This window comes from Crinia signifera, chromosome 6 (assembly GCF_055691185.1).
Source record: "Crinia signifera chromosome 6, ASM5569118v1, whole genome shotgun sequence".
Lineage (NCBI taxonomy): Eukaryota > Metazoa > Chordata > Amphibia > Anura > Myobatrachidae > Crinia > Crinia signifera.
In genome coordinates, this window is record NC_139222.1 from 77,208,819 (window position 1) to 77,236,435 (window position 27,617).

The window sequence follows — 27,617 nt, forward strand, 5'->3', positions numbered from 1 at the left end:
CACCAGTACAGCTTTTAATGATCACATATTAACTATTCTTAACAACAGGATAGACTTTTTTAGTATTAATTACGGAAAATTAAATGTAGTAGAAATCATAAAAGTAGCCTAACACCCATAAAGCACTAATGTAATTTGCTTGCAACAACTGTAACATAACATTTTAGCATTATGCAAATTAATTTGAGTCCAATTGATGATATTGAGCTCAATAACTCAAGGTCACGTTCAATGTTTCAGTTCTTAGAACTGCAAATAAAAGTTTGGTAGTTGTGTATTATCAGGGCGCCCATTACAAAGTGGTGAATTGAGAATACCAATGCAGCACAAGTGGCTCTGGAGCCCTAAAAATGCACAATGCTTAATATCCTTACTATCCACGTCATACCCCCAGTATCCGTGTTGGCGTGGAGTTGATTTTATGAAGTGTGGCCAGCGCAGTGAGCCACCGAGCCCGAAGTGTGTAGAGTGCAGCAACCCCGTGGAGGGGACGTGGATACTTGTCCGCTCGCCATGCTTCGGGCTCTGTGGCTCGCTGCGCTAGTCAGACTTTATAATATCAACTCCACGCTGACATGGATACTGGGGGTATGACGTGGATAGTGGGGGTAAAATGGCTGGTCTATAAACCACACCACCCTGCTGCCTCCTGTATTATCATGATGCTGGGCACCCTGATAATACACAAGTACCAAAAGTTTTGCAACAAGTTATTTGATCAGAAACTGACACAACCTGGTTCTGTGGACTTTAAAAATAATGTATCACCTAAGCTTTATTCCAAGACAATTCCAAGGCTAGGTTTATGGTAACATACCCTCCATAACATAAAGATGAAAGTTTAATTAAATACTGCTCTCGTCTTCTATGTCTGGGCTAGAAATGTTCTGTCAGCTTTTGCTTGTTGTTGTAATGAAATGACATTACAGATGTAGCGGGATTCATCTTTGCAGGTGATGGCGTTGCCATCGCCATCCCCTGCCCCGCCGCCATCTGTATGCCGGAAGGGGAGGTGCGCGCCTGTCCCCTTCCGACAGTGCTGCCCTCGGTCGCCCGATGCCCACACCGGGCGACCGCACCCCCCCCCGCAGCCTCCTCGGGTCCCCCCCAGCACTAGCGAGCAGGAGGCGGACAGTATTGCATCCGCCTCGCCACCCCGCCGCCCGGATACTGAGACGCGCGTGCATGGGGGATGCACGCGCGTCTCAGTCAGATGGAGCGCCGTGTTCGCCAGCAAAGATAAAACCGGCCCCATCTGTAAGACAGACTTTATTCATTCTCTTTCACGCTCTCTCTATGTCCATGGAAGAAGAGCTCATTCAAGAAGTTATTCGTTTCTCAAGACTTTTATATGATGATTGCTGATGCAGGCTAAGGGCCAGATGCACTAATGGATACAATGGAGAGTGATAAACAACCAACCAATCTGCTCCTGCCTGACATTTTTCAAATCTGCCTTGTGACATGGCAGGTAGGAGCTGATTGGCTGGCTGTTTATCACTCTCAATTTTATCACTTTTAGAAGCTTAGTGCATCTGGCCCTAAATAAGCCAAACATAACAGAAAATAGATCTAAAAATTTGTAGGTAGGCACCATATGGCCAACAAGTTCAAAAGATTGACACAAAGAAAATATTGTCATGAAAAGTTCAACATGAATTTTTGATTATTCTATTTTTCATTTTCTTTTTACTTTTTCATAATTTACCATCCACAATGACTCCAACTGGAAATGGTAAAGTGAGACAATTCACCTGGCCCAAAACATTTCAAACAAAGCGAGCCCTGTGAGGAGATGCAGGACACTAATTTGGGGTACATATATGCTTAGGTGTCAACAAAACCCATGTCAACCATTTCAAGTGTCAAACTTTTTCTTGTGTCAAACTTTTCTCATAGTCAAACTTACGCAAGTGGACCTAAAAAAGCCACACCCCTAAAAACTGTCAATACAAATAAAATTAATTAAGCATTTTGCTTGCACACATAAACACATTAAATTGACATAGATATTAGCACTGTACGTGACCAACAAATCTTTCATACATTGTAGTGAACCATTGTACAGAAGGTTACTGACAGCATATAGCTGGGGTAGCCAACCCTAGTCCTCGAGAGCTACCAACAGTGCATGTTTTGCAGGTCTCCGCACAGAATCACAAGTGAGCTAATTAGCTCCATCTGTGTATCTTTTAAAATGTGTCAGTGATTAATGAGTGCAGCTGTGCAGCTGTGCAGCAGCTAGGTTGTCTGGAAAATGTGAACTGTTGGTAGCTCTCGAGGGCTAGGGTAAGCAATGTCTTTAAAGTACCATGTTATGCAGCTCTAATGACCCCTCCTTGGGACTTTCTCTGTGTGAAGCCTCAACTAGCTAATCCATGATATGCGTATTACAATACACAGCTTGCGTCTGGGACCTCCATCCACCACAGGTTACAGGAAGGATACAGGTGAACATATGAAAAGGCGCCTGCAGAGCATTGCCTACTGGGAGCTACTGCAGCAGGTCAGTTGGAGTAGTACTGGGTGTAATCTTATGTTGTTAGTAATGACCCCTGTGAAATGTTTTATTTATACACACACAAAGATTTTTAAAATCGTAAGTTTGAAATTGAAATCAGTGCTGTACAATTGTAGTTTGCATTACAGTTGCAGTAACAGTATTTGTTCAAATTAGCTTTTGAGTTTTGACTATAGATATTTAGCTTGCAGAAAGGGCCCTTTCAGTTTGTGTTACCGTTTCTAAAGTACTGTGAAATATGCTGGTGCTAAATATAAGTTAATGTTAATAAATAAAACATTATCCTTCTATTATGCAAATATCACGTCTCCTAGTGGGTAGCATAAAACAAATGAGAAAATACATTATTTATTTAAAACATTTGGATAAACTACTGTAGATTAAATGACATGTCTTTACTGGAATTTCAAATCTTGCACTTCCTACATATTAACCAATCAATGTATATCCTCTGTCTTTCTCTCTTCACAGAAATAAAATACGTTAAAAAGAGATGTGAATAATTAACTAATTTCTACGCTTAGGAGGTAATTCTGGTTGACATGCACAGCTAAGAAATTGGCAGCTTTGCCTGTCCTTTATGCACCGCATGCCCCTCCATGCCGCACGCACCGCGAATGTCCCTGCACACATACGTATGGACAGTGGCGTAACTATATAATTTGCGCCCCCCCGCCAAACTTTTTCGGCGCCCCCCCCCCCTCCCCATACCTGACAGAGCCGCATCCAGTCTCCCTCAGCTCCGCTGCGCTGCTCCAGTCTCCGCTGCACTGCTGCCCGACCGCATCTGTGGTCACTGTCCCGTCACTCGCTCCCGGCGCCGGCTCCTGCTGATAATGAAAAGTGACTCTTAGAAAATGGCTGCCAAAACTGTCTGCAATACGGGGGCAGCCATTTTCTAAGTGTCACTTTTCATTATCAGCAGGAGCCGGCGCCGGGAGCGAGTGACGCGACAGTGACCGAAGATGCGGCCGGGCAGCAGCGCAGCGGGTAACTATAGCACCGCAGCCCCCCCGGCGCCCATAGTTACTCTGCGCCTCTCCGCCATGGCAGGGGCTGCGGAGGCCTAGTTACGCCACTGCGTATGGATGTTTAGCATAAACATCCATTCCCAGGTAGCGTGCAGGGAGGAATTCTACTGTGCATGCAGATCAGATACTCTCTGGTGTCTTATATTTGTGTGCTACCTGTACGGGAAGATGGCTGAAAGCTGACATCTGTTGACATCAGCTGACCGCCCCCCGCACCATCTCCGAATTACCATGGGAATGACCAGCATTTTCATGGGAATGCCCATGTGGCGCATCCCCACACTGTCCCGTATGAACGGATCTGTGACTATGCAAGCTGCCACGTCCATTCACCCTGGGACTGCATGCGCAGAATAAAACATCACTCCTCCATGGGAACGCACGGTGGAGCAATTCATTCAGAATGATCACATTATATGAGAATAAGGTCTTTGAAATGCTGCTATAATATATAACAGATCAACGATGTTTTGCAATTGAAATAAACATTTTGATACACAAGTTAAAATGGAAAAAAAATAACAAACAAATTGTGGATAAAAAATGTATGAATTAAAAAAAGTTATGCATTCATTGAAAAAATATAAAAAATACTATACTAAGACAATTCTTGTAACTAAAGTAAAAACAAATACAGCTAATCATAAATAGAAAAATACAGTTTTAGAGACGTACCTTCGCATTGTTGGTACAATTTTCTATTCTTACAAAAATATTATAATTCACATAACTATGGGCCTAATTCATACATATTTGTATGCAATTGCGATTTTCTAGGCTATGGGAAGCTAATTTAAGTAAGTGAATCTGCCACCTGGAAATGAAAAAAAAAAATGCCAAAGGAAGCCATGGTAACTCATTTCCAACTATGTATACATATGGAGCTAGGGATGCCAATCCCGGGGCACTTTTTCAATCCTGGGAATTGGGATTGAAAAATGCTCAATCCTGGGATTGGCATCCCTAAAAGAAAAACTCCCCTGTCCCCCTTACTAAGTGGAGCTCGGCAGCGGAATGGAGGCAGGAGGCGGCTGTAACTGTCCTGTGTGAGAGGTTGGGGGTGCCGCGAGCAGTTTCCGGCACCGGAGGTGCAGTGCTGCGGTCTGCACAGCGTGACCCATAGGTCACGCTGCGCAGGCCGCAGCGCTGCACCTCCTGTGCTGTAACTTGCTCACTGCCCATCCTCTTCAGTATCGCACTGGCCATAACCCGCTCGCCGCCCAGTGAGGCCGGGAACCACTCACCGCCAGACGGTGAGTGACAGAGGCTGAAGCCGCTCATCTTCCGGCCACATGCCGAGCCGGGAACAGCCAGGCACCGTCTGAGCGGGTGCTGAAACGCAATTTACTATGCAATCCCGAAATCCCAGGATTGGCTGGTCCAAACCCGGCATGGAAATCCCAGACATTTTGTGTCCAAATCCCGGGATCCCGCCGATCCCGTGATTGGCCACCCTAGATGGAGCCCTCCTCATTTAGTCTGTTAATTGGATTAAATGAGTAATAGCATTACTATGCTAATCCCCTACTGTATTGTTCTATGTATTGTATTGCTGCTGAGAACAATAGGCTAGCCATGGTGAGCTACGACCTAAGGAACAAAGTTGACAGGGGCTCCAACTGTACATTCTCAGCCTTTGCACAAAAACAAACAACTATTGGACTATTGGATAGATTATTGCTACAAATATTGGACATAGCAGTAGTGATGCAGTCATCATATCTTTGCACATACAAGCTTACAGCCGACAGTGGATACACGCCCCGGAACACAGCATGCATTTTTTTCCAACCACTCCATTTTTACCTGTTTGGTCACTTCCTGTCAATTGCTTATCCTTGAAAATGGGATCAAAGTTGCACATCAACATTTGCACATTGTGATTGTAGCACTCCATTGCATGAACATCAGCCATTGGTTACAAACATCATTTAGGCCCAATGTACAGACGTTGAACAATATGTGCTTGCTTGTGATTGAATACATGTAGGGTATGAAAAACACCATATAATCACTGCTTATCTATCGGAACAGAATAGGCGGTACCGTATGACATGTTATTTGAGATACTGCCAGCAGCATAAGTAACAGCATTAGCACCTGTGATGAGGCATTGCAGTGAGTGGTGCCAAGTGATCTGCCACACTAGAGACACCAGCACTGCTCCTAACAGTATGGCTCAGATCATTTAGGTGTAGTTGGTACCTTAAGCAGAGACAACAGCTCTAATGGACATTCCTCTTATGTGGCAGTATCACTAAAGGCTTTCCCTTCCCACACTGTAACAGAGAGGTTAGACTCATACAAAGTAAAATTACTTAATGTGACAATATTGATATGCAGAATAATCTGATAGAGTTATTTTTTTGGTGTGCTCTCTTTCTAGGTGGTTATTGTTCTATTCAATGCATGCATATCTAATCCACAGCAAAGCAAAATCATGTAATTCTTATTGCCCTGCACACACAAATAACAGAATCTTCCACACTTAAGCATGTACTGTATATCCTAGTCCTGAGTTTTAGCCCTTAGTGCACAAATATCCCCAGCGTTTAGTGTTTTAGATTTCCACCATACACAGTGTTTGTCTCTCTAGTGCTTAGCAAGACTCAGTCCATTTAAGCAGTAATAATACCAAATTGTGGTAGATACTTACTTTGGCGCACTTCCCGTCTTACTTAGTAGCCTGTCCTCCATGGAGAAGTTCACGTCCACAGCATTGGCATAAGGAACTGAATAATCGTTTGCTTCAGCTTCTAGGACTGTGCACTCAGAGCAACACACAATGTTGGGTACTTAGTATCCCTTCATTATGGCTGCACATCATTGCTGTCATTTGCCATACAGCCTGTTATCTGCCAAACACAAACCTACGAGGTAATCCTCTTTTCACCTCTTGGTGATCCCTCATGTTTGATCAGACAAAATACTGTTCACATCTTCTTGCTCTATAAAGTGCCATAACTGGTACACCTCCAGTACTACATGGGTCATAGGACAATATGGAGAGCAAGGACAATGCCACAAAAGCTATTTTTTCTTGTAAATATTGGTGCTGATCCTACATCTCACATCATGTAAAGTCAATCAATTATCCTCAGAACAAACAGAACATATCCGAACATACAGTAGTTTCAAAAAGTAAAAGGCGCTTTCCAATCTTCTTTTAAAAAAGCTATTTTTATTCACCATGAGGCAAATTTAGATGTAGTATTGCTGCTGCTTACTTCAAATAAGCAGTAATGTACTAGGTGTGGCATTACAGGAAGAAACATCTGGTATCAGTAGACACATCCTGCTTTCATTAGTGATCCAGTGTTGCATCCTCCATTGCATCATCGGATCACCTTTGACATCATCAGCTGCCACATTTCCTACAAAAAGGCCCAAAATATTGGTCTTCCAATTAACATCTCTGCAAAAATGTTCAAAACATGCTGCTTTTGACTTCAATAGCCATAGTGTGTCCGATGAAGTAGAAACTTTACTGCACATGCATAGTGTGCTATGTCCATCAGATCCAATGGGTTTGAAATTAGGCCCCATACGCAGATATTGTCAGATCAATTTGATGAGATGTTAAAGGTTTTGACCCAGCCTGGACTTTGTTGGCCTAATAGCCATTCAAATACATCTCTTAATTATACAACTCAAAGCACCTGTGTGCTTAATTCACAAATAATTTTAATTAAATCACAAACAGGTGATAAGACATAAAACTATACAGATGTAGGCATACTACATATACATAAAACATTAGTCACCAATGCAAATGTGTAAGCATAAATCATTATACTATATGAATAATTTTATAACAATTATTAATAGCAACCACAGGGATACCTTAAGAACTGGGACTGTCTGTCATGACAAAAAAAGATAGCTCCCCCACCAAAGCAAAAATTCTGTTGCATCACTCCACCTTTATGTGACATCACATATAGCTGGAGGATTACAGGCCTGTATGACTGAGGATTTGTTTGAAGAAGCCCTCATTTTGCATTGCACCTCTCAGCAGTAAGAACCAAAGTTGAGCCCCCCCTCGTTTAGGGCCCATAACTCCAGTCCCCTACCCTCCAACATCTGAAGGGAAGAATCGGTACACATGTGAGAAGAGGGCGTGACCACGGGTACAGTGGATGGGGTCACATCCCCATTCCAAATGTGTACTGAGCATTTTTTTCCTATATGCCTCCCACTATCAACATTCACTGCATGCAAAGTAACCCTGCATGCACTGTGTTTACTTTTAGTCCCACCACATAGATAATTTAGAATTAAAAAAAACCACTGACAGGCTTCGCGGCCCGGCTGCTCCCGAGTACCCTCACGTCAAGGCCAACTCCCACCACAGAGAGAGAAATATTGCTGTAGCGCTGCCTCACTGGCGCCCAAAAAGTCAAAAAGCGCATGCACCAGGGACGTCATCTCTAGGAGCCACTTGCACAGTGGACAGCCCCAGAGTGGCAGAGCTGCGGCTCCGTTGGGCTGCGTGACGTCATGGGCACGACGTACGCTGCCCGTGGGAACAGGTGCATTGGCTTAGATTTCTGCTGCACACCTGCCGGGCTCGATCCAGACCATCCATTTCACAAGCTTGGAGTTGGAGGACCAGAAAACCGGTACAATCAGTACAGACCGTAAAAAAAATGGTACTGTACTGGCTTAATCGGTACAGTTGGAGGGTATGCAGTCCCCACATTCCCCTCTTCATGGCATCCCTGGCAACCATGCCACTAAAACTCTGGTTTCCTTTCCACCAATGAAACCAAAAAGGTCACTCCCAATTTAACGAAATCCAGCAAAAATATAATTTGACAATGTGCTGATATACTGTATGTCATATTTGAAACAACCAGTAAGTAAGAGAAACCAGATCTGCTCAATGGGCCTTATTCAGATCCGAGCTCAGTACAAATTTGTTTGGAAAATGGGCAAAACCATGGGCACTGCCGGAGGAGCTGATGTAACCTGTGCAAAGAGAGTTAAATTTGGGTGGGGTGTGCTGAAACTGAAATCTAAATTGCAGTGTAAAAATAATGCAGCCAGTATTTACCCTGCACAGAAACAAAATAACTCACACAAATCTAACTCTCTCTATACATGTTACATCTGCCCCACCTGCAGTGCACATGGTTCTGCCCATTTTCCAAACAAATTTGTAATGAGCTCAGATCTGAATAAGGCCCAATGTACAAAGCTTGTAATCACAACTAAACAAATACAAACCAGCACACATACATATATAAATAATTGCAAATACTATATATAGAAATAAAATATGGATACTCCAGATAGATAGATAGATAGATAGATAGATAGATAGATAGATAGATAGATAGATAGATAGATAGATAGATAGATAGATAGATAGATAGATAGATAGATAAAAATGTGATCTGATCCCAAGTCATTCCTACTGAAAGCACATGTAATATCCATGTTCAGCTCAGAAAGCAATAAAAAAAAAGGAGATGTAATTACTCTTCAAATAAATCCTAGTACAAAAGTATGTCTCTATGGAGCAGGAATTAATATAGCAATAAAGGTAACGGGCAGCTATTGCACTGCAAAGGAGAAAAGCAGTAATGTTTCTCCATACCTTGTTATCTCTTCAGAAGCCAGCACACGCCAATTTTACTGGGTTTTACACATTGTTCTATCTGACTATGATTACACGGCCTAATTAAGACAGAGGATATAGGATCTACGCTAGAGGAATTACTGCCAGCATGCGCATGCTCGAATGCTGTATTTTTCTGCTGCTCTGGATTAAATGTTCTCATTTTATTCTCTTTTGAATCACAATGAGAAAAATATATGGCTGCTTAAACATTAGCATCAGAAAAGTAAACACATGGAGGATAATTGGGAACACTATAAACTACAAACTGGAAATCTCATGAACTCAGATCAGGGGCTTCACTAGCCTTTATCTCACCCAGCGCTGGTAAAATTAACCCACCGAAGATGTGCGCTGGGAAAAAGTTAATATAGCTTTACTTGGAGAGAGGGGCTTCGGAGCACAACCCCTGTTTTTGTCACTCGAAGGCATAGGCATATACACAAGGCAATTTTAAGCTTCTTTCTAAGCAATATCCAAGAAAATGATAGACACAATCTAAATTGCTTAGAAATTAAGTAAGGATTGCTCTGTGTGTTAACCCTCGAGTGATGGCGATTTGGCTATATATAATTAAAAATCGATACAGATTTCTTAGCAAATAACTTCACATACAGAATGAGTGATCTAGAACTTTATAACCACTCCCCTGACTCTCCCTGGGAGCCCACCTCTTGTTTTCTCTTATGTTGCTTAGCTAAATTGCTCAGCAAAATAGCTTAGCAGAGATTATTGCTGTGTATGGGTGATGTATGGGCAATCTAGACAGCACAGCCCCTCAAGTGAAAGGAAATGTGGAGGTGGAATTAACCATCACCTGCATTAAGTACACCAAGGATGTCTTCCTCATAGACATCTTTCATGTTGTAGGCAGGTGGTGGTTGAGGAACTGCTTAAATGCAACCTCCACACTTTCTAAACAGATACTGGCACATCGGGCAGCTAACTTAAGCTGCCTAATGGTAGCACCAGCCCTGCTTGAGGAATTTGAGAGATGTGGGCTACAGCTGTTTCAATGTAGGCTGCAGTACCAGATCTTACACTGTGACAGGTGCCGGGCACTGCAAGTAATGTTACAATGCATCACCCATCTCCTGTAATTGAATAGGGGCTGGTATTTTGGTGTCATCACTCTTCTCAACTTTGATACTGTGACATCAATATTCACATTTGGAATATTTCCAGTTTGCATGTAATTAACATGTTACTGCACTTCAAATACCCAACACTCAGAGTTTACAAAGTCACCGCATTGCAAGACTTCTCAGTCTCCCTTGAGAGCAGGTTAAGCACCTAGAACCGCTATGATTATAAGGTATACTAATGTACATACTATTTTTGTAAATATTTTATGAGCAGCTAGGGGTTTATTTACTATGATGGGGGTTCTATTGAAAATGGGATGTTACCGTGGGCGGGATTGATATGAAATCCCAGCGGTCGGAATGCCAGCGTTCAAAATCGCGACCGCCGAAATCCCGGGAAGTGGATCACCCCCCTTGCGGGCTCGATGCACTCACCACGCAGTGGGCCAGGTGCCGAGCGACTAATTTATTCTCCCTCTATGGGTGTCGTGGACACCCACGGAGGGAGAAAGTGTCAGAATATTGGCGGTCGGTATTCTGGAGTTGGGATTTTGAATGCTGGGATTCCAATCACCGGGATTTGAACTGCATCCCCCATGGGCAACCAATCAGATTATGTTTATTATATTCTAGAAGGTGCTAAATAAATAAGTAGCTTTTGATCTCCCCATCCTCTATTAGCTGTCTATACACACTTCGATTTTTCCATGTTTTCGGTTCAATTTTGCAAATAGAAGCAAAATCGAATCCACATCGAATAGTTTTTAGGACACTTTCAATGTGCATTCGATTGGATGCATGCTCCCGTTTTCTCAAAATCGAAAAAAGAATAGACTGTGCCGCAAAGGAAATATCAGATTCGATCCAGTAAATCGAATATGTACAATGTACCTTGAATGTAAATCGAATTCGATATCTAATGCAAAAGTACAGATCTGATGCCAAATTGAATGGAAAGATCTAATGGCAGATCTAATAGAAAATCGAGTCTAACATCAAATCTAAAGCAAATCAAAGTGTGTTTACACAGCTATAGAACTCCCATCTTAGTAAATAAACTGCCTAGAGTGCACCTAAACATACTAGCTAATATTTTTTTCCTTAGCAGTGTTGCAATATATTTAATAATTTGCATTTCATAGACAAAAGCTGGTATGACAGTGGTGAATTACTTCTGCTCTGTTCTATATTGATGTTAGAGCTATAAAAGCTAACGCATCATTCTACCAGCAAATTATTTAACATTTTGCAGCAAAATTGGGATTATGGCAACATTTTTATGCAACTCTACCTGTCTCCATGACCTCAGTTATTTCTCAAATAATAATCTAATTTGATTGTGCTTGATGAGGATTCCTTTTACTAACATTTTTAAAATGAAATTAGCAAAAGTTTCTTATTCGTTAACACTTTATTGATTCTTCATACGTATTGCAAAACAATGTAACCCAGTCTGTAACATGGCAGTTAGGACTCGGAGCTGATTGGCTGGCTGTTTATCACGCTCCAATTTAGCACTTTTTGAAGCTTGATACTTCCTGCCCTTAATGAGGTCTGGTATGCAAAAAGGTATGTCACAGTAATGTCTAAAATATTAAGTACAGTCGCTAAAATTATTTCTTTACCTTCATATGCCATAACTATAAAATGTCACAATTCAATAAATTAAATGAGACTAAATGTGTATGCCTCTGATAATCAGTTTTTAATGCAAGGACATATGGCATGAAGAGTAGCCTACCATGAAATGGTTATTGTCAGAAAGTATTACAAGAAACTGCACTTAATATATGCAATATGCTGTATTATGGAAATCATGACTTGCTTAACCAATACATTTCAATGTTTTTGTTTTATTTAATTCAGCCTCCATTATTGGCATTCCCTACCCCTCATTTTTTTCTGAACTGGCTCTCAAGATAAAAATTTTCTAAACACACAATGATATATATGGACTTTATTTTTCTAAACACACAATGGTATGATTCGGGATGACTCGCTAAGCAGTGAAAATATGCGTTGAACATTCCGCTGTTCGTCTGCATTTGATTGGGGAAGCCAAGTGTTTTCCTGGACGCACCCAGCGTTTTCCTGGGTATGCCCAGGAAACGCTGGGCATCCCCATGCAAACGCCCCCTGACCGCCTCGATCCACCCCCCCACCATGCGAATACCGCTGCAACTATGAAAGTCGCAGAAGTTGCACGCTCAGCAGGCTTGCACATGTGAATATCTGCATGCGCAGAGCGCAAGCATCAGTCCCCTGTTCAAACACACCGGGGACCAGATTAGAATCATCCACAAAAAATGCAAATTGTGTAATTAGTTAAATGGGATCAATATTTATTAACTAACTAATGCCATGTCAGCTGAGATCGCAGATTTTATACGACTGGATTCTTCATAGAAAAATTAATGCTGACTGTATAGTAGACCGTAGAAATATAACACCAAATAATCATATCCTAATAATGTAATAAATACTTAAGGATAATGATTACATCTTTATGACCACTTATACGTTCACTAGTTCTATGTTGCAGCAGTAGTGGTGTAAAATGCAATAAAACCACTTTAACACAAAAGTTGATCCTCCACCCATAATGTTTGCTCTGACTAATGAGCTAATGTAGCTAATGAGCTTTCAAAATGTATTGATCAATTCCGTCATATATGATGTAACATGTATAGCATGTTGGTTAGTGAAAACATTGCCTAAATTCACGACCAAAACTGTATAATTTCTAGGTGTAAATGAAGTATATGAATTTATACATATGTGTTAACATACCTCTACCCTCAATACACCATGGATTATGAAATGTCTCAATTGAGTTAGATGCCAGGTCCTGTGGAACCTGTGCTAACACCGAGCATCTTTTTTGCCACTAGTGACTTACAATCACAACACAGTGGGACTAGTATGCCCCAGTAAACTGTGCTCTTTAATTTGAGGTACAACATTTGCATACATATAATTTGTGACATTCCAGCACATGGACCAGTGGTCAGGGAGATACACTACATACACAAATGAAAAATAACTATTCCAGGAATTACATAAATGTAATCCCCAGCCACAGTGTAAAAGTCTGAACCACCTCAAGTATCTGGCATAATCAATACAATTCTTCCCAAGCAATGGACATGCTCTATATATCCCAGGCAGTTTGGGAAGTAGGAGGGTGTGTAGAGAGGGGAAGGGTTCATGACTGGAGGTACCTTTTTCCAGTATACAGGTTGAGTATCCCGTATCCGAATATCCGTTATCCGAATTATTCCAAAAACCATACATTCCAGAAAGTGGAAAAAAAATTTGTTTAGCTAAAAACTCACTGGGGACATTTGCAACAGCACTACTGAGGACATAATATGTAACTGGCACTCTATATGTTCAAGAAAATGATTGCTTGGCATTCAAATTCAATATCTGAGATAGTACACAAATTTTGTTTCATGTTTTGAAACCTTGTTTTTTGAACAAATAAAATATATTTGTGTGTATTTTATGTGGTAATAAAATATATTTGTGTTTATTTTATGTGTTTATACAGCATAAATGCAAGATACTTCAAAATACATCATTGAAATATTAAAATATTCCAAAATACGGAATAATCCGTTATCCAAAATTCTCCTGGTCCCGAGCATTTTGGATACGGGATACTCAACCTGTATATGTAACGGTTGATATTTTGTTAGAAGCTTGTTGTTCTTCTGCCTGCTCTGATATTTGTTTATTAAGTGTTAAAAGTAAAAAGTAGCGGTTGCAATTGATACATGTTGATCTTAAGAATGGAGTTAAGCATGGTTTAAATGTTTACTACAGTATGTTTATTATGTTAATGCCAAATAGTTAAAATTATTTTCCTTACACTCAGTTTAACACGTAGAGATTGGTTTATTAGTTTTATTATAGTCCATGAAAACTCCTTCAGTTTTGTTTTATGCTGCCCGATAAATGAACTGTTAGAAAGTCAATTATCATGCGCTGTTGTTTGCCATTCATAGCCAATGTAATTTATTATGCAGAGGGCTAATTGAATTTTAATACGCTTATTGCTTCACAGAATAAGTACCTTATGATAGAAGCAAAAAAGGGTTGGAATTTGTTGGGGTCACACACAGCTTTACTTTACAATTGGTTGGTTTACAGTACATATAACAGATGTTTTAGATATAAACATTCAATTATTTTACATTTATTGGCAATATTTTTGGTTAAAACATATTCAGATAATTGTAGAAACCGGTCTGTTATTTATTTCATTGGTACCATTGATCGCCCATCAGGGTTGATCGCATGTCTTAAGTTAAGGTACTTAAGGCATGCGATCGACGTGATGGACCCGATAATATGTCAATTACCAGCTTAATTTGCCAGTAAAGACAAAATCGCGATTTTGCCATAGAGAACAATGTTAAATGATTTTTAAAGTTAAAATCGGGTTGATTGCATCGGTCGCGGGCCATTATAATGGGTCGCGATGCGATCGATGCGATCAACCCGATTTTACATAGGGAACAATGAGAAATGGGCCAATATGGCCCATTTCTCATTGTATATGGTTATAAAGTATGGTTAATGCCCCCCCCCCCCCCATTGTTAACGGCAACGCACTATTGAATCCAACCCGAAGCATGGCGAGCGGCGGCAGTAAGCGTCCTTCGACCTTTTTCATACCCCCACTATCCACATCGGCTTGGAGTTGATTTTATATAGTGTGGCGAGCGCAGCAAGCCACCGAGCCCGAAGCGTGGCAAACGCAGCGAGCCCCGCGAGGGGACGCGCATAACTTCACAGTTATGCGCATAACTTCGCTCGCCAGGCTTCAGGCTTGGTGGCTCGCTGCGCTCGCCACACTATATATGATCAACTCCACGCCGACGTGGATAGTGGGGGTATGAAAAGGTCATAGGATGCGTACTGCCGCCGCTCGCCACGCTTCGGGTTGCCGTCAATAGTGGGGTGTCGTTAACAATGGAGGACATTTCATCCATCAGGGGGGGGGTCCTATCTAAATGGGGGGGTTTTGGGGCTTTTTACATTGAAATCAATGTAAAATTGGGGTCTCAGGGAACATTTTACATTGATTCCAATGTAAAAATCGGGTCTATCGCGTCGATCGCATCGAATGCGATTTGGTTGGCATGCGATCGACGCGATTTTTGCGGTCCCGATCAATACAATTAAAATCGGTGGCGCCGTGCTAGGAAACAAGTACCATTTCATTATCACTTGTCTATATACAGTATGTCTATATAATATGGATTAAGTAGCCCATTTATCAATGAATTTGAGCTATTTAAAATGCATTGCATATGATATATGGTGTTGCAGCCACAATGCTCCAACTGTCATTTTCAAACACATGACTGGGAGCTGAATGGCTGGAGCACTATTTATTATAAGCAATGAGTTTTACGTAACTAAAACTCATTGATAAAAATTACCCTAAATATGGTATTTTGGATTTTTACAATTATACTTATTACCTTGGCCCAGGCCTGATAGAAAGGCCTAGAGGTAGTCCACCCCCACCCCATACCCACTCTGTACTAAGCAGCATCAACAGAAGCTCTCCTCAGCCCAGCATATGCTACTGTGCCTTAAATATGGTATTTTGTATTTTTTTAAATTGTATTAATTAGCTGGGCTGATGATAGTGCCTGGGTCTTTGCCACTACCACCACCCCCCCCCCCCCCCTTACTGGCCAGCAGCAATAGGCACTCCTCTGTGTGCTGCAGTGAAACCTAAAAAGGTTCTGCTAAATAGCATCAGCTTCTGTCTGTGGGTTTAAGTGATCACACCGATCACGCTATACCAGTGATGGCTAACCTTGACTCTCCAGTTGTTGTTGAAATAAACATCCCAGCATGCCCTGCATCAGTTTTACTATTTGGCCATGCTAAAAGTGATGCAGGGCATGCTGGGATGCGTAGTTCAACAACAGATGGAGTGTCGAGGTTAGCCATCACTGCGCTATACCATCAAATTCCCCATGGATCAGAGGCTGAAGACACCCACCCTTTGCAGCATGATAAATACTTTTATTTTGCTCCTAAGGGAGAATGGTCACACCTCTTAATTAATTGGGAGTAAATGCAGCTAATAATGGCTGAAACAAGTTAAACAAAAAAATTAATACAACTTTTATTGTGTACTTTTCATTTCAGATTATTGTGAATAGCACTAATTACTGTAAAATTGCACCATAGACTAAAAAAAAATCCCCATAACAATGGCTATATATAGCAGAAAATCCTAAAAAGAATTTTGTTTGCTTGTCAAATTAACAAAACAATTGTTCTGCCACCAGTACAGTAGAATAAATATAACTATATGAACACGATTACTATAAAACCACAAATCCACTCCTTTAGGTCAATAGCAAGTGAATGTAAGCGGGTAGGCACAAAATATAGCTGCTAAATTGAAGATCATCATTTAACAAATTCAGGTATAGGCCACGCAGAATATAGGAATATTATTTTATCATCAAAAGCTGCTTTTGCATACTATCAATGCAAATTAGATACATTTTCATGTGAATATGATGCATTTTTGTCCGTAAAAGATACCATGATAACAAAGTTGCCAAGAAACTGCTACCTCACACCCATCATCTTGAGGTGCATGGCGTATTTAGGCTAGATGTATAAGGAAACATCTAAAGTATAAAAACTTAATTGTGCAATGAATATGCAGTTTTCATAAAGGGGTTAAATTGCCCTAGACATATAGCTGGAGCCGCTCTCATTAAAGGGCCTCCTATCGCGCTGTCCTCAATGCGACCCCCTGCGCCAGAATATGGCAGGCGCATGCCTCAGTCTCAGCAATCGATGAGCGAGCATGTGGGACGTTCACGCATCCATGTCCCGTCCCCATCTGCCAGATCGCCATGCGCCTGAAACCTGCGGATGGCGGTGTGGCGGCAATGCTGAAAGCGGTACCATCTGTAAGTGGCACTGTAATTTATATCTTTATTTATTTTCATCTTCTTCAGCATATTTCTGGTAACAGACATCATGAGTGGTAATTATAGATATGGAAATTAATCTTTAATTGGTAAAGTAAAAAAAAAAACTGCAATCAAATTATTTTAATGCCTCACCAAAAAAATAATACTTATTTTATTCTAAAATCACTTTGAAAATTTACAGTTACTGATATTGCTATGACATGTCGCAAAGTATTCATTTGTCCATAACATTTACATAACATATAAAGAAAAGTGAAACATTTACTTACCCATGAATTCAATTCCTAAATGGTCTGCTATATTTTGAAGACGATGCAAAAAAGAAAAAAAAAGAAAGAAAAAAATTAAAAAGACAAATATTGGTATTGGCACTTCCTTCACAAAATGATCTTGAACTGAAAAAATGCAAACTTTTTCTAAATTCTATAATATAATATTTGGTACTTATGTAGTATCTGGGCACCCGATTTTTTGATTGTATGCCTTAACTTAAGGCATACAATCAGTGCGATGCGATGCGATGCGATGACCCGATTTTCCCATAGGATTCAATGTTAAAATGGACTGAGTCCATTTTAACATGGAATTCAATGGAAAAAAGGGGTCCTTTTCATACCCCTACTATCCAAGTGGGCATGGAGTCGGATATAAACCTGTGGCGAGCGCAGCGAGCCACCGAGCCCGAAGCGTGGCGAGCGAATCGAGCCCCGCGAGGGGACGGTATTCTGTGTCCCCTCGCGGGGCTCGCTACGCTCGCCTCGCTACGCTCGCCACAGGTTTATATCCAACTCCATGCCCACTTGGATAGTGGGGCAAGGAACAGGACCCCTTTTTCCCATTGAATTCTATGTTAAAATGGACTCAGACCATTTTAACATTGAATCCTATGGAAAAATCGGGTCCATCGCATCGCATCGCATCCGATTTGGTCGCATGCGATGCGATGCGATGTGCCCGATCCGACCCGATTTCTAAATCGGGCGCCCAGATACTACATAAGTACCTAATATTTTACATTCAAATATAGCTGAAATCTCTACCATAATTTGAGTCAACGTAGCAAAACGCATGTCGACCATTTTCATGTCCACCTTTTCTATGTTGACTTGCTTTTGTCAACCTAATGACCATGTCAACTGTATGACCCATACCCTTGTCACACATAGCCGCATGCACCTGGTTTGTAAAAGGGCTCTTGAAGAAAAAAAAGGAACAATACATTACAGAAACTTTATTATAAGCAATGAGTTTTACATAACTAAAACCTATTGATAAAAGTTCCCCCAAAGATGGTATTTTGGATTTTTTAAATTAACTCTATGAACTTTTAAAAACTTAAACCACACTGAAAAATACTGTTTTATGGTGTAACAAGCCTACTTTTGCCAAAATGTATGTGATTTAAAGGTGCATTGATTTGTGGACAGTGATGGCATTGTTTAAAGTGATTTAAAAGTTTGTGCCAGGAAATGGGAGTTGTTGATTTAGTTAAGGTTATTGAATTAGTTACAAAAGCATTATTCTTGAACTGAAAGGTACAGTAGAAAAGCAAAGTTGTTGGAAAGGGTTATTTATATTTCATGCGCTCTACGGCTGGACTTGATATACATGTACAGTATGCTTCAGGGACGTGCAGTGAGGTAAATGGCTGAGGAGTCTCTGGCAAGTACCAGAGCCAGATTTGCACACATGTGCAGCAGTATATACTGCTGGAGATTCGCTGAGTTTTGATAAGAGATGTGCAGAAAAGGTAGCCAGGTGAGGCACTGCCTCACCTGCCATAGACTTTTGACTCCACAGTTCTGACTATTAAAAATATTGGAATGATAAAAATGAGATTTTCTTCATATATTCTTTGTATTTTTTATATACTTTACAAAATCAAACCTCCAGCATATACGTTAGTTTGACAGAAAAGACTCTGCCGCATCCCACCGCACGCCACTGGTATGCTTTCTACTATAAATGAGATCTTAAAAATGTATCCACTGTAGTCATTGAATGCGGTAGTTTTTCAATGCTTACACCTTTTGAATTTCCCAGGATATACATTAAGGGGCCGACTCATACCTGCTCACAATGGTAAAGATTTGGCCCCTCTTCCGATGGTGGTAATCTGCGCGTGTGCATTGTAGCTAATGCGCATGTGCAGGCCCTGGCTGCTAGTGCCTTCAGCTAACTTCTCGCTTGCCAAGGCACTCGCAGCATGACCGATTGGCAGGGGGTGTTCCGAGGTAGACCATTAGCGTTTCATGCGCCTGACCACAAAAACAGTGGACATGCCCAGGCATGTAGGCATCTGGCCCAATTTCACATCCATACAAGCAGTTGCCAAGTGACTCCTGGGTCACGCGGCAGCTGTGAGCGCTGGCCAGAGGAGGAGAAATACTTTGATGGTAAGTAAACATCAAATGATCTCTCATCTGTCCATTCCTAACCCTGCACATGAGCTCTGACAGTGGGGTGCCTGCATTGAGTCGTGGGATGGCGTTAATATGCTCGCTGGGTTTCGAACACTTACTGTGCAGCGCTGTGAGCAGGTCTAAATTGGGACCTAAATCATAAATCAAGGAGGTAACGCAGGGTTGGGTGTTTCTTAAAAGTACCTATTGTAAAAGGTGCAAAAAACAAGCAATACACATTTGCAGATCATAACTAAAGCTCGGTACACACTGGATCATATTCTTAACATTTATGCCGACTTTTTTTATTCCGACTTTGGGTCAGAATAAAAAAATCGGAATGTCTTCCACTGATGATGCAGGCACCTGTGAGTTGTCAGCAACATCCTTGGTCATCTGTTCATGTAGGACAGTGATGGCTAACCTTGACACTCCAACTGTTGTTCAACTACACATCCCAGCATGCCCTGCATCAGTTTTAGCATGGCCAAATAGTAAAAATGTAGCAGGGCATGCTGGGATGTGTAGTTTTACAACAGCTGGAGTGTCAAGGTTAGCCATCACTAATGTAGGATGATGGAGGATATCTTTAGCAAGAGCAATGCTGTGAAATGCAGCATGGCACTCACCCATAGTCAATTGTCGGGGCCGGCTTTGGCAATTGTGATGCTGAATATCTCGCTAGGTACACACATCATATCCAGTATGTACTGAGCTTAACTTCTATGTGATATTTACTAAGAAGAGATATTGTTTTGCAGTTTATAAACCCAAAATATTGCATATAATTTCACATCTAAAATGGCAGATATACATAAATAAATATAAAATAGTAAAATTGCCGTAAAAAGGTCTTAAATACAATGCCTCTTAATAAAATAACACAAATATAATGATTTATATTAAATACTACATTATTATTGGATGCTTAACAAAAAAAAAATTATAGACCCCACAATTCAATGTAGAAGGCAAAAAAAACCCTGAAAATATGCTGTGCTAAGTACCACCTGTCCGAAAGCAAACACATTTAAAGACTTAATCATTAACAAATGTTTCCCATAGAAATATAAAATATTAAAATAAAAAGTAATATTTCCTTAAACCAAGTCCAGGAATGTCACATATCAAGCAAGATATATATTGACACTTATTTTAAGAATCTTTCCACAAAGTTTATTGCAATGAAAACAATTTACGTGTTAATATTTATCATGGGCCAGAAGCACCAAGCTTCAAAAATCATAAAGTGGAGAGTGATAAATAACCAGCCAATCAGTTCCTGTAAATTTTCAACACAGTCTTGAACATGACAGTTGGAAGCTGATTGGCTGTTGGTTTATCATTCTTCCCTCCATCAATTTTTGAAGCTTGGTGCATCTGGCTCCATATATTATAAGTGGCATACAAATGGTGCAATCCTGGCTATGGATAATTTTAACTATTCTATTCCTCTTCAAGTGCATGGATTTAATCTGCAACTTATTTCTTTGCTTACTCATGATACAATTAAACGGTGCTTGTTTCCTAGCACGGCGCCCATCGCATGGCATTGCATACCGTTCTTAGTGCTGTGCGATGCGATCTCCATGTTAATTGCACAGGAGTGCTTATACAATGAAATATCACATAGGATCACATGCCAGCAAATGGCATGCGATGCGATATTTCATTGTATAAGAACCCATGCCATGATATGTGATGGGTGCTTACAATGAGATGTAACCCCCAGTATACATGCCATCCCAAAGCGTGGTGAGCACAGCCAGCCCTGTGAGGGGCGGCGGTACGCGTCCTCTGACTTTTTCATACCCCCACTATCCATGTTGGCGTGCAGTCGATTTTAGATAGTGTGGCGAGCGCAGCGAGCCACCGAGCCCGAAGCGTGGCGTGCGGAGCGCGCCCCACGAGGGGACGCAGAATATGAGCCCAAATCGTGGCGAGCGCAGGGAGCCCCGCGAGGGGAAGTGGAATACATGTAAAGTAATCCGTGTCCCCTCACGGGGCTCGCTGCGCTCGCCATGCTTCGGCCTTGTATTACGCGACCGCTCGCCACGCGTCGGGCTCGGTGGCTCGCTGCGCTTGCCACACTATCTAAAGTCATAAATTGGGTTGCCGTTGATAGAGGTGGTGGCGTTGACACTGGGGGTGACACTAAATGATGGAATCACATAGTAAGCACCCATCTGCGTGCTTGTACAATTGAAAATCGCATCGCATGCCGCAATATTGCGGGGGATGCGATGCGACGAGATTTCACTACGATGCCGTCCGATGGAATCGTGGGCGCCGTTCTAGGAAACAAGTACCAATTAAGCTTAGATGAAACTAATACATGGACCCTAGTGGCAAGTCCAGTTATTACATAACCATATTCAAAGAATCAATATAACATTCACAATCCAAATCTTTGCAGATAGTGTATATTGAACATTTTGAAAAATTTTAAGAAACAACCTTAAGTGCTAAAAACAAATATTGAGTTCTCAGAGTAGGTGACAATACATACATGTGTGATTTGCTTTAGACACTTAAAGTATTTCTAGACAAAACCTAACCAAATAAAAGCAATTAAATGTACCATCTCTGACAGCTAATAAACTATTAATGAATAATAGAAATTAAATCACCCTGCTCTCTATTTTGACAATCCAAACTATACAGATGGAGTGCCTGTCAGTCAACCTCAACTATCACCAGGTCTCCTGAGCTGGCGTAGGGTGGCGGACAGGAGCATCTCACTCACCCATGCATTCCCACCAGCAAGGCGTCAGGGAGCTGATTCCCCGCCCATCTCCCTGAAGTGGAGATGGCCAGGGAAGAATGGGCAGTGAGTGGGGGTATGGGCAGCTATGGGGGAGGATGGAGGAGCAGTGGGGACCTGGTGGAGGGCAGCAGGCTATGTCACAATGGGGAGTACGAGCGTCTCATGCACGTGTGCCCCCTTCTGGCGATTGGCGATAGAATTGCCAGGAGCAGCTCCAATGTGAGCTGCTCTATGTGTATAAAGTTATCCCTTTTAGAATTATTGCAGTTTGCATCACATCAGCACCTATAAAGTCAATCAGGTTCCAACATACTCTTCTTTTTTACAGGTGGATAGTTTTACCACTGGAGTCAGATCTGTCCTTCACATTAGGTCTCCGCTGGGAAATAGATATTTTCTCATAAAACCTCCATGTACAAAAGAAACTATGCTATTAGGGATAAGGAGCTGTTGGAAATTAAACTTGCTCTTTATGCTTAATAGACCATTTTTTTGCAAATGACAAGGAGGTTTCTTTTTAGAAGGCAACTATACTAGAACCAGCTTGTTTCATCTCCTTTAATTAAGACAGTGAAAGTTCCCACATTTGTATCAGCAAGAGTTTGCCCGAAGTTAGTCATGCGGTCACATACTTCGCGAGTCATGTGGAGATGAAAATATCTCTGGACTTAAACCTCAGGAGTTCCTGGTTGCTATCTGTGCATCAAAATGTAAAAGATTTTGGTGCAGCCTGTTCTACTTGTGCTCAATGAAAGGTTCAGACTCGATTGGTCCTGTGAATCTGCTAGAGACTCCAGTCTGTGAACACATATTACCATTGGCGTTATTATGGAGCTACCCTCTTGTAAAAAATGCAATAATGGATTAGTAGTGCACTTGTGTATATTTTAAAAAGGTTATCCTCAGCTCTGAAGCTACTGTAGCCATTGTGTTTATCAAGTGGATCTCTAGGCTGCACCAGTCACCTAAAAACATAATTTCAGAATGAGGAGTAATATTTAGTTCTGCTTTAATGTGAAAAAAGGGGAGATCACCCATATCAACCAATCAGATTGTGTCTATCATTTTCTAGGATGCAATAGAGAAAATATAGGAGGAATATGATTGGCTGCAATGAGCAACAACACCCATCAGTTTCTTTTTATAAACTTTAGAACATGTACCCCTATGTCTCTGCCAATCAAGATGTCTGGGTCACTTTTTACTGTGGGCTGAGTTTCATTATAATAAATATTACCACAAAGCGTCTGGGCTTTTTAACACCCAGGTGTCCACCTTCGACTATCTAGTTGACTACCCAGAGATAAACATATTCTGGATTCTAGATTCTCCCAGTTCAATTCAAACCCTCAGAATACTGTATCTTACAGGTCCATTCCAAACATCATAATCAACTGATGTGATAACAGGTTTATAACTCTATGTGATACAGTTCAAGAACTAGAACCCCACTGTTTGATATGGTGAGTGCTGAAGAAAGAAGCATTACTATTCTGATCCATTACAAAAACCATTACTCAAGATTTTGTGTCTAGAGTGCCATCTGTGAATACATATAATTTCCTTAAATTAGAGTAACTACATGAATGGTCAAAATATTCTTTTTTTTTATAGAAATTGAACTGAATTGATATTGTATAGTGAATAATATTTGTTACATAGCAATAACAGCATGTCTGTAAGACCATGTAGAAATTCAGCAAACATTTTCTTTTACAGCTGTTCCCCACTGCTGTCTATTAATATTCTGTTGTGGCATATACGTCTCTTGTGCTATTTATAAAAATATCTAACTGCCTTTATATATGTCGATGTACCCTGATTTACCTTGAAATCTCTCTCGTATCTAGATAACTCAAAACAGAACAAAGTCATATGTGACTTGTCATATGTCAATAAACGTCATCTAGTTAAAAATATATCATTGGTGTATACATAATACCTATTAGAGGTAACAGCAAGACACAGCTATAATGTATTTCATTGACAGGGAAAAAATCAATAGAATTGAAATTCAAAATGCAATTATTTCAAATGTACCGTATGACACACATTCCACACATTCCTATTTATATACTGCACTAATGATAACTAATGATGCACATAATATAATTATTGCTTTTGTAATGCAAATTACAAATTTGTTAATTGCTGGGTCAGAGATCAGTAGTATTAATTGTGTTAATCATTTGAGCTACATCCATAATGGACTCTATTGTCAATGCAATAGATCATGAGAAGGAATAGATCAGTGAAGAAAAGGTCCATGGGGAAACAGTTCTTACAGTGCTACGGGAAAAATGTTTGTGCATTAAGGGAAATGTTTATAAATTAATATTTACAGTATGAAAAATAGATAATTTAAATGTTAGTAAGTTACGAAGGAGGTTAGAGCAACTGAGATTTATTGTTTTAGAATGTAATAATTATCTTCTAATTGAAGCATTTATGTTTTATGCTAAAGGAATTCCCCCTAGAGTACAATAATTCTTGGAACTCCTGCAAGAATCATTCCACCATTGTCAATGATTGCAAAGTTATTACATCCTATGTCTAGATGACTTCACTCTCACTTTCACTAATAACAACCACTATATCTGCTTCCTTCACCTATGAAACATCGTAAAATATACCCATCCCTTGCTCAAAAAGCAAACAACATTTGAATTCATTAACTTATCCTCAAATGCTTTGACTGTGTTCTACAGAACTTGCCAATTCCTTTGATTATCTAGCCCTATTAAAATCCAACCTGAATCTATGCTCAAAAATCTTCTCTTACTAAACCACTAAATCTGCTGCTTACACTTACGATTAATTCCTACTTGTGAAATCACTTAGAATTAACCAACATCCACCACCCCTTTCCAGCACCTGTTCACAATAATTCTGTAAAGCCTGCACCTTGGGCTTCAAGATCTTGGGGTGCAATGGCAATGTCACCTACATATGTGTGTTATTGTTCTTTAGTTAGATATTAAAATGCTCCTTATATTGATTTAATTTTTTTTCCAAAATGGCTTCCTGTAAATTTCAGCTTGTGAATGTCTTCTAATACTTTCAGATTACTTTCACAGTCTGCAGACAAGATGGGTGAAATAATAAGTGTCTGGAACTACATAGATGGGTTGAGTGAGGATACTGCTCTTCATGTTCAGTACAAAGTATTAGTTAAGGTTAATGCAAGCTTACTTGGACGGTGCAAAATGAAGAACAGTTGTTGAATGGGAGTTGCTTACTTCTAAGCAAGAAAGAGGAGTGGCCTCTTGTAAACATTTCATGGTTTTTGGATTCTGAATTTGAGTGTTCACAAATGTAGTATTAAATACACTCACCTCATCCAGCAAGGAGCAATTTTGTTTGAAGCCAGAATGGGAAAAATACATGGTGGACTACTTTTTTTTTGACAATATAACAGAAAAAAAACATTTAAAGACAAGCTCTTAGGTCCACATTTACTATACTTAAAGGATATGTATTAAACCTACTAAAAATTGGAGGAGTGGCGTAGTTGAAAATATTCCCACAACAACCAATCAGCTGCTACATTTCATTTGTACTTAAAAAAATGGCAGGCACAAGCTGATTGTTTGCTATGGGTGACTTTTCCACTTGTTTACATCTATTTTACCTATTAGAGTCCTAATGGAAGGATATACACCCAGTGTTGAAAGCTCCAGGTGATGAGAGCAATTGATAGCCTAAAATCTGCTGCTCATGCCTCCAAACTACTCTTGTTAACCTCCTCTCTCAATAGACTGACTCCTTATTGTGAGGGCCACTGCCTTAATTTTGTATTCATTAAACTATGTTCAGTCTCTGAATTCACCAATACAACAACCTTATCACCTGCATGCTCTCCTCTATTACTTTAATCTCGGACATTAAAATCATCAATCCCTCTGAAGTTCTCAGAAAAATTAATGATATTAATATTCAAGAACATAGAAACATAGAAACATAGAATTTGACGGCAGATAAGAACCACTTGGCCCATCTAGTCTGCCCCTTTTTTAAACATGTTACCTCAAACCATATTTGATCGTTATTTTTTTGTAAGGATATCAATATGCCTATCCCAAGCATGTTTAAATTGTACTACTGTATTTGCCTCTACCACCTCTGATGGTAGGCTATTCCACTTATCTACTACTCTTTCTGTGAAGTAATTCTTCCTCAAATTTCCCCTGAATCTTCCTCCCTCTAGTTTCAGTGCATGTCCTCGTGTTCTGCTGCTCCTCTTCCTGTGAAGAATGTCTCCCACCTGTACCTTGTTAAAACCCTTAATTTATTTGAAAGTTTCTACCATGTCCCCCCTTTCCCTTCTCTGCCCTAAAGTATACATATTAAGATCTTTTAGTCTTTCCTGGTACGTTTTGTGATGTAGGCCATGCACCATTTTAGTTGCCCTTCTTTGTACAGTCTCTAATGTATTTATATCCTTCTGGAGATATGGCCTCCAGAACTGAACACAATACTCTAGATGAGGTCGTACCAATGACCTATACAGTGGCATTATTACTTCTTTCTTTCTACTGCTGATACCTATCCCTATGCAACCAAGCATACTCAAACTTGAATATCATCTCGCCACCTCAAAATTTTCAAAAGCCAAATTACTTATATTTCCCCCAATAAATAATAGCTGCCAGCCAGATATATCTATCACTGCTGAGAATATGACAATCACTCCTATTACTCAAGCTCGCTGCCTAGGTGTCATCCATGACTCTGAACTTTACTTTATTCCACAAATTCAATCTGTTTTGAAATCATGCCACATTTACCTAAAAAATGTATTCAAAATTCACCCTTACCTTACACAAGACACTGCTAATCTAATCTGTGCTCTCATCATCTCCCACATTGATTATTGCAATAGTCTCCTTATTGGCCTTCCCCAATACAGACTCTCACCATTACAGTCCATCATAAATATAGTTACAGTACATAGTATTTAAGGCTGAATAAAGATGCGTCCATTGAGGTCAATGTAGCTTCTAGGCTAATATTCCTATCCAAATGTTAACCCCTTCCTGACAGAGCTAGTTTTTGCGTTCCTGACAGAGCCATTTTTTTCAAATCTGACATGTCTCACTTAAGTGGGGATAACTTTTTTTTGCTTTTACTTATCCCAGTGATTTTGAGATTGTTTTTTCGTGACACATTGTACTTCAAATTAGTGGTAAATTTGGGTCGATACAG

General features: G+C 40.4%; 1 protein-coding gene across 2 annotated transcripts in view; it reads right to left on the minus strand.

Annotated features, from left to right (window-relative positions):
• Positions 1 to 27,617, minus strand: part of NRG3 (neuregulin 3) — a 716,420-nt gene that overhangs the window by 131,994 nt on the left and 556,809 nt on the right. The window contains exon 4 of one of the 2 annotated variants that reach the window (XM_083146311.1): positions 17,513 to 17,536. In XM_083146311.1, coding sequence (XP_083002437.1) covers positions 17,513 to 17,536 — 24 coding nt within the window. Of the gene's footprint in view, positions 1 to 17,512; positions 17,540 to 27,617 lie in introns of both variants that reach the window. The other variant, XM_083146310.1, reaches the window with a different exon arrangement.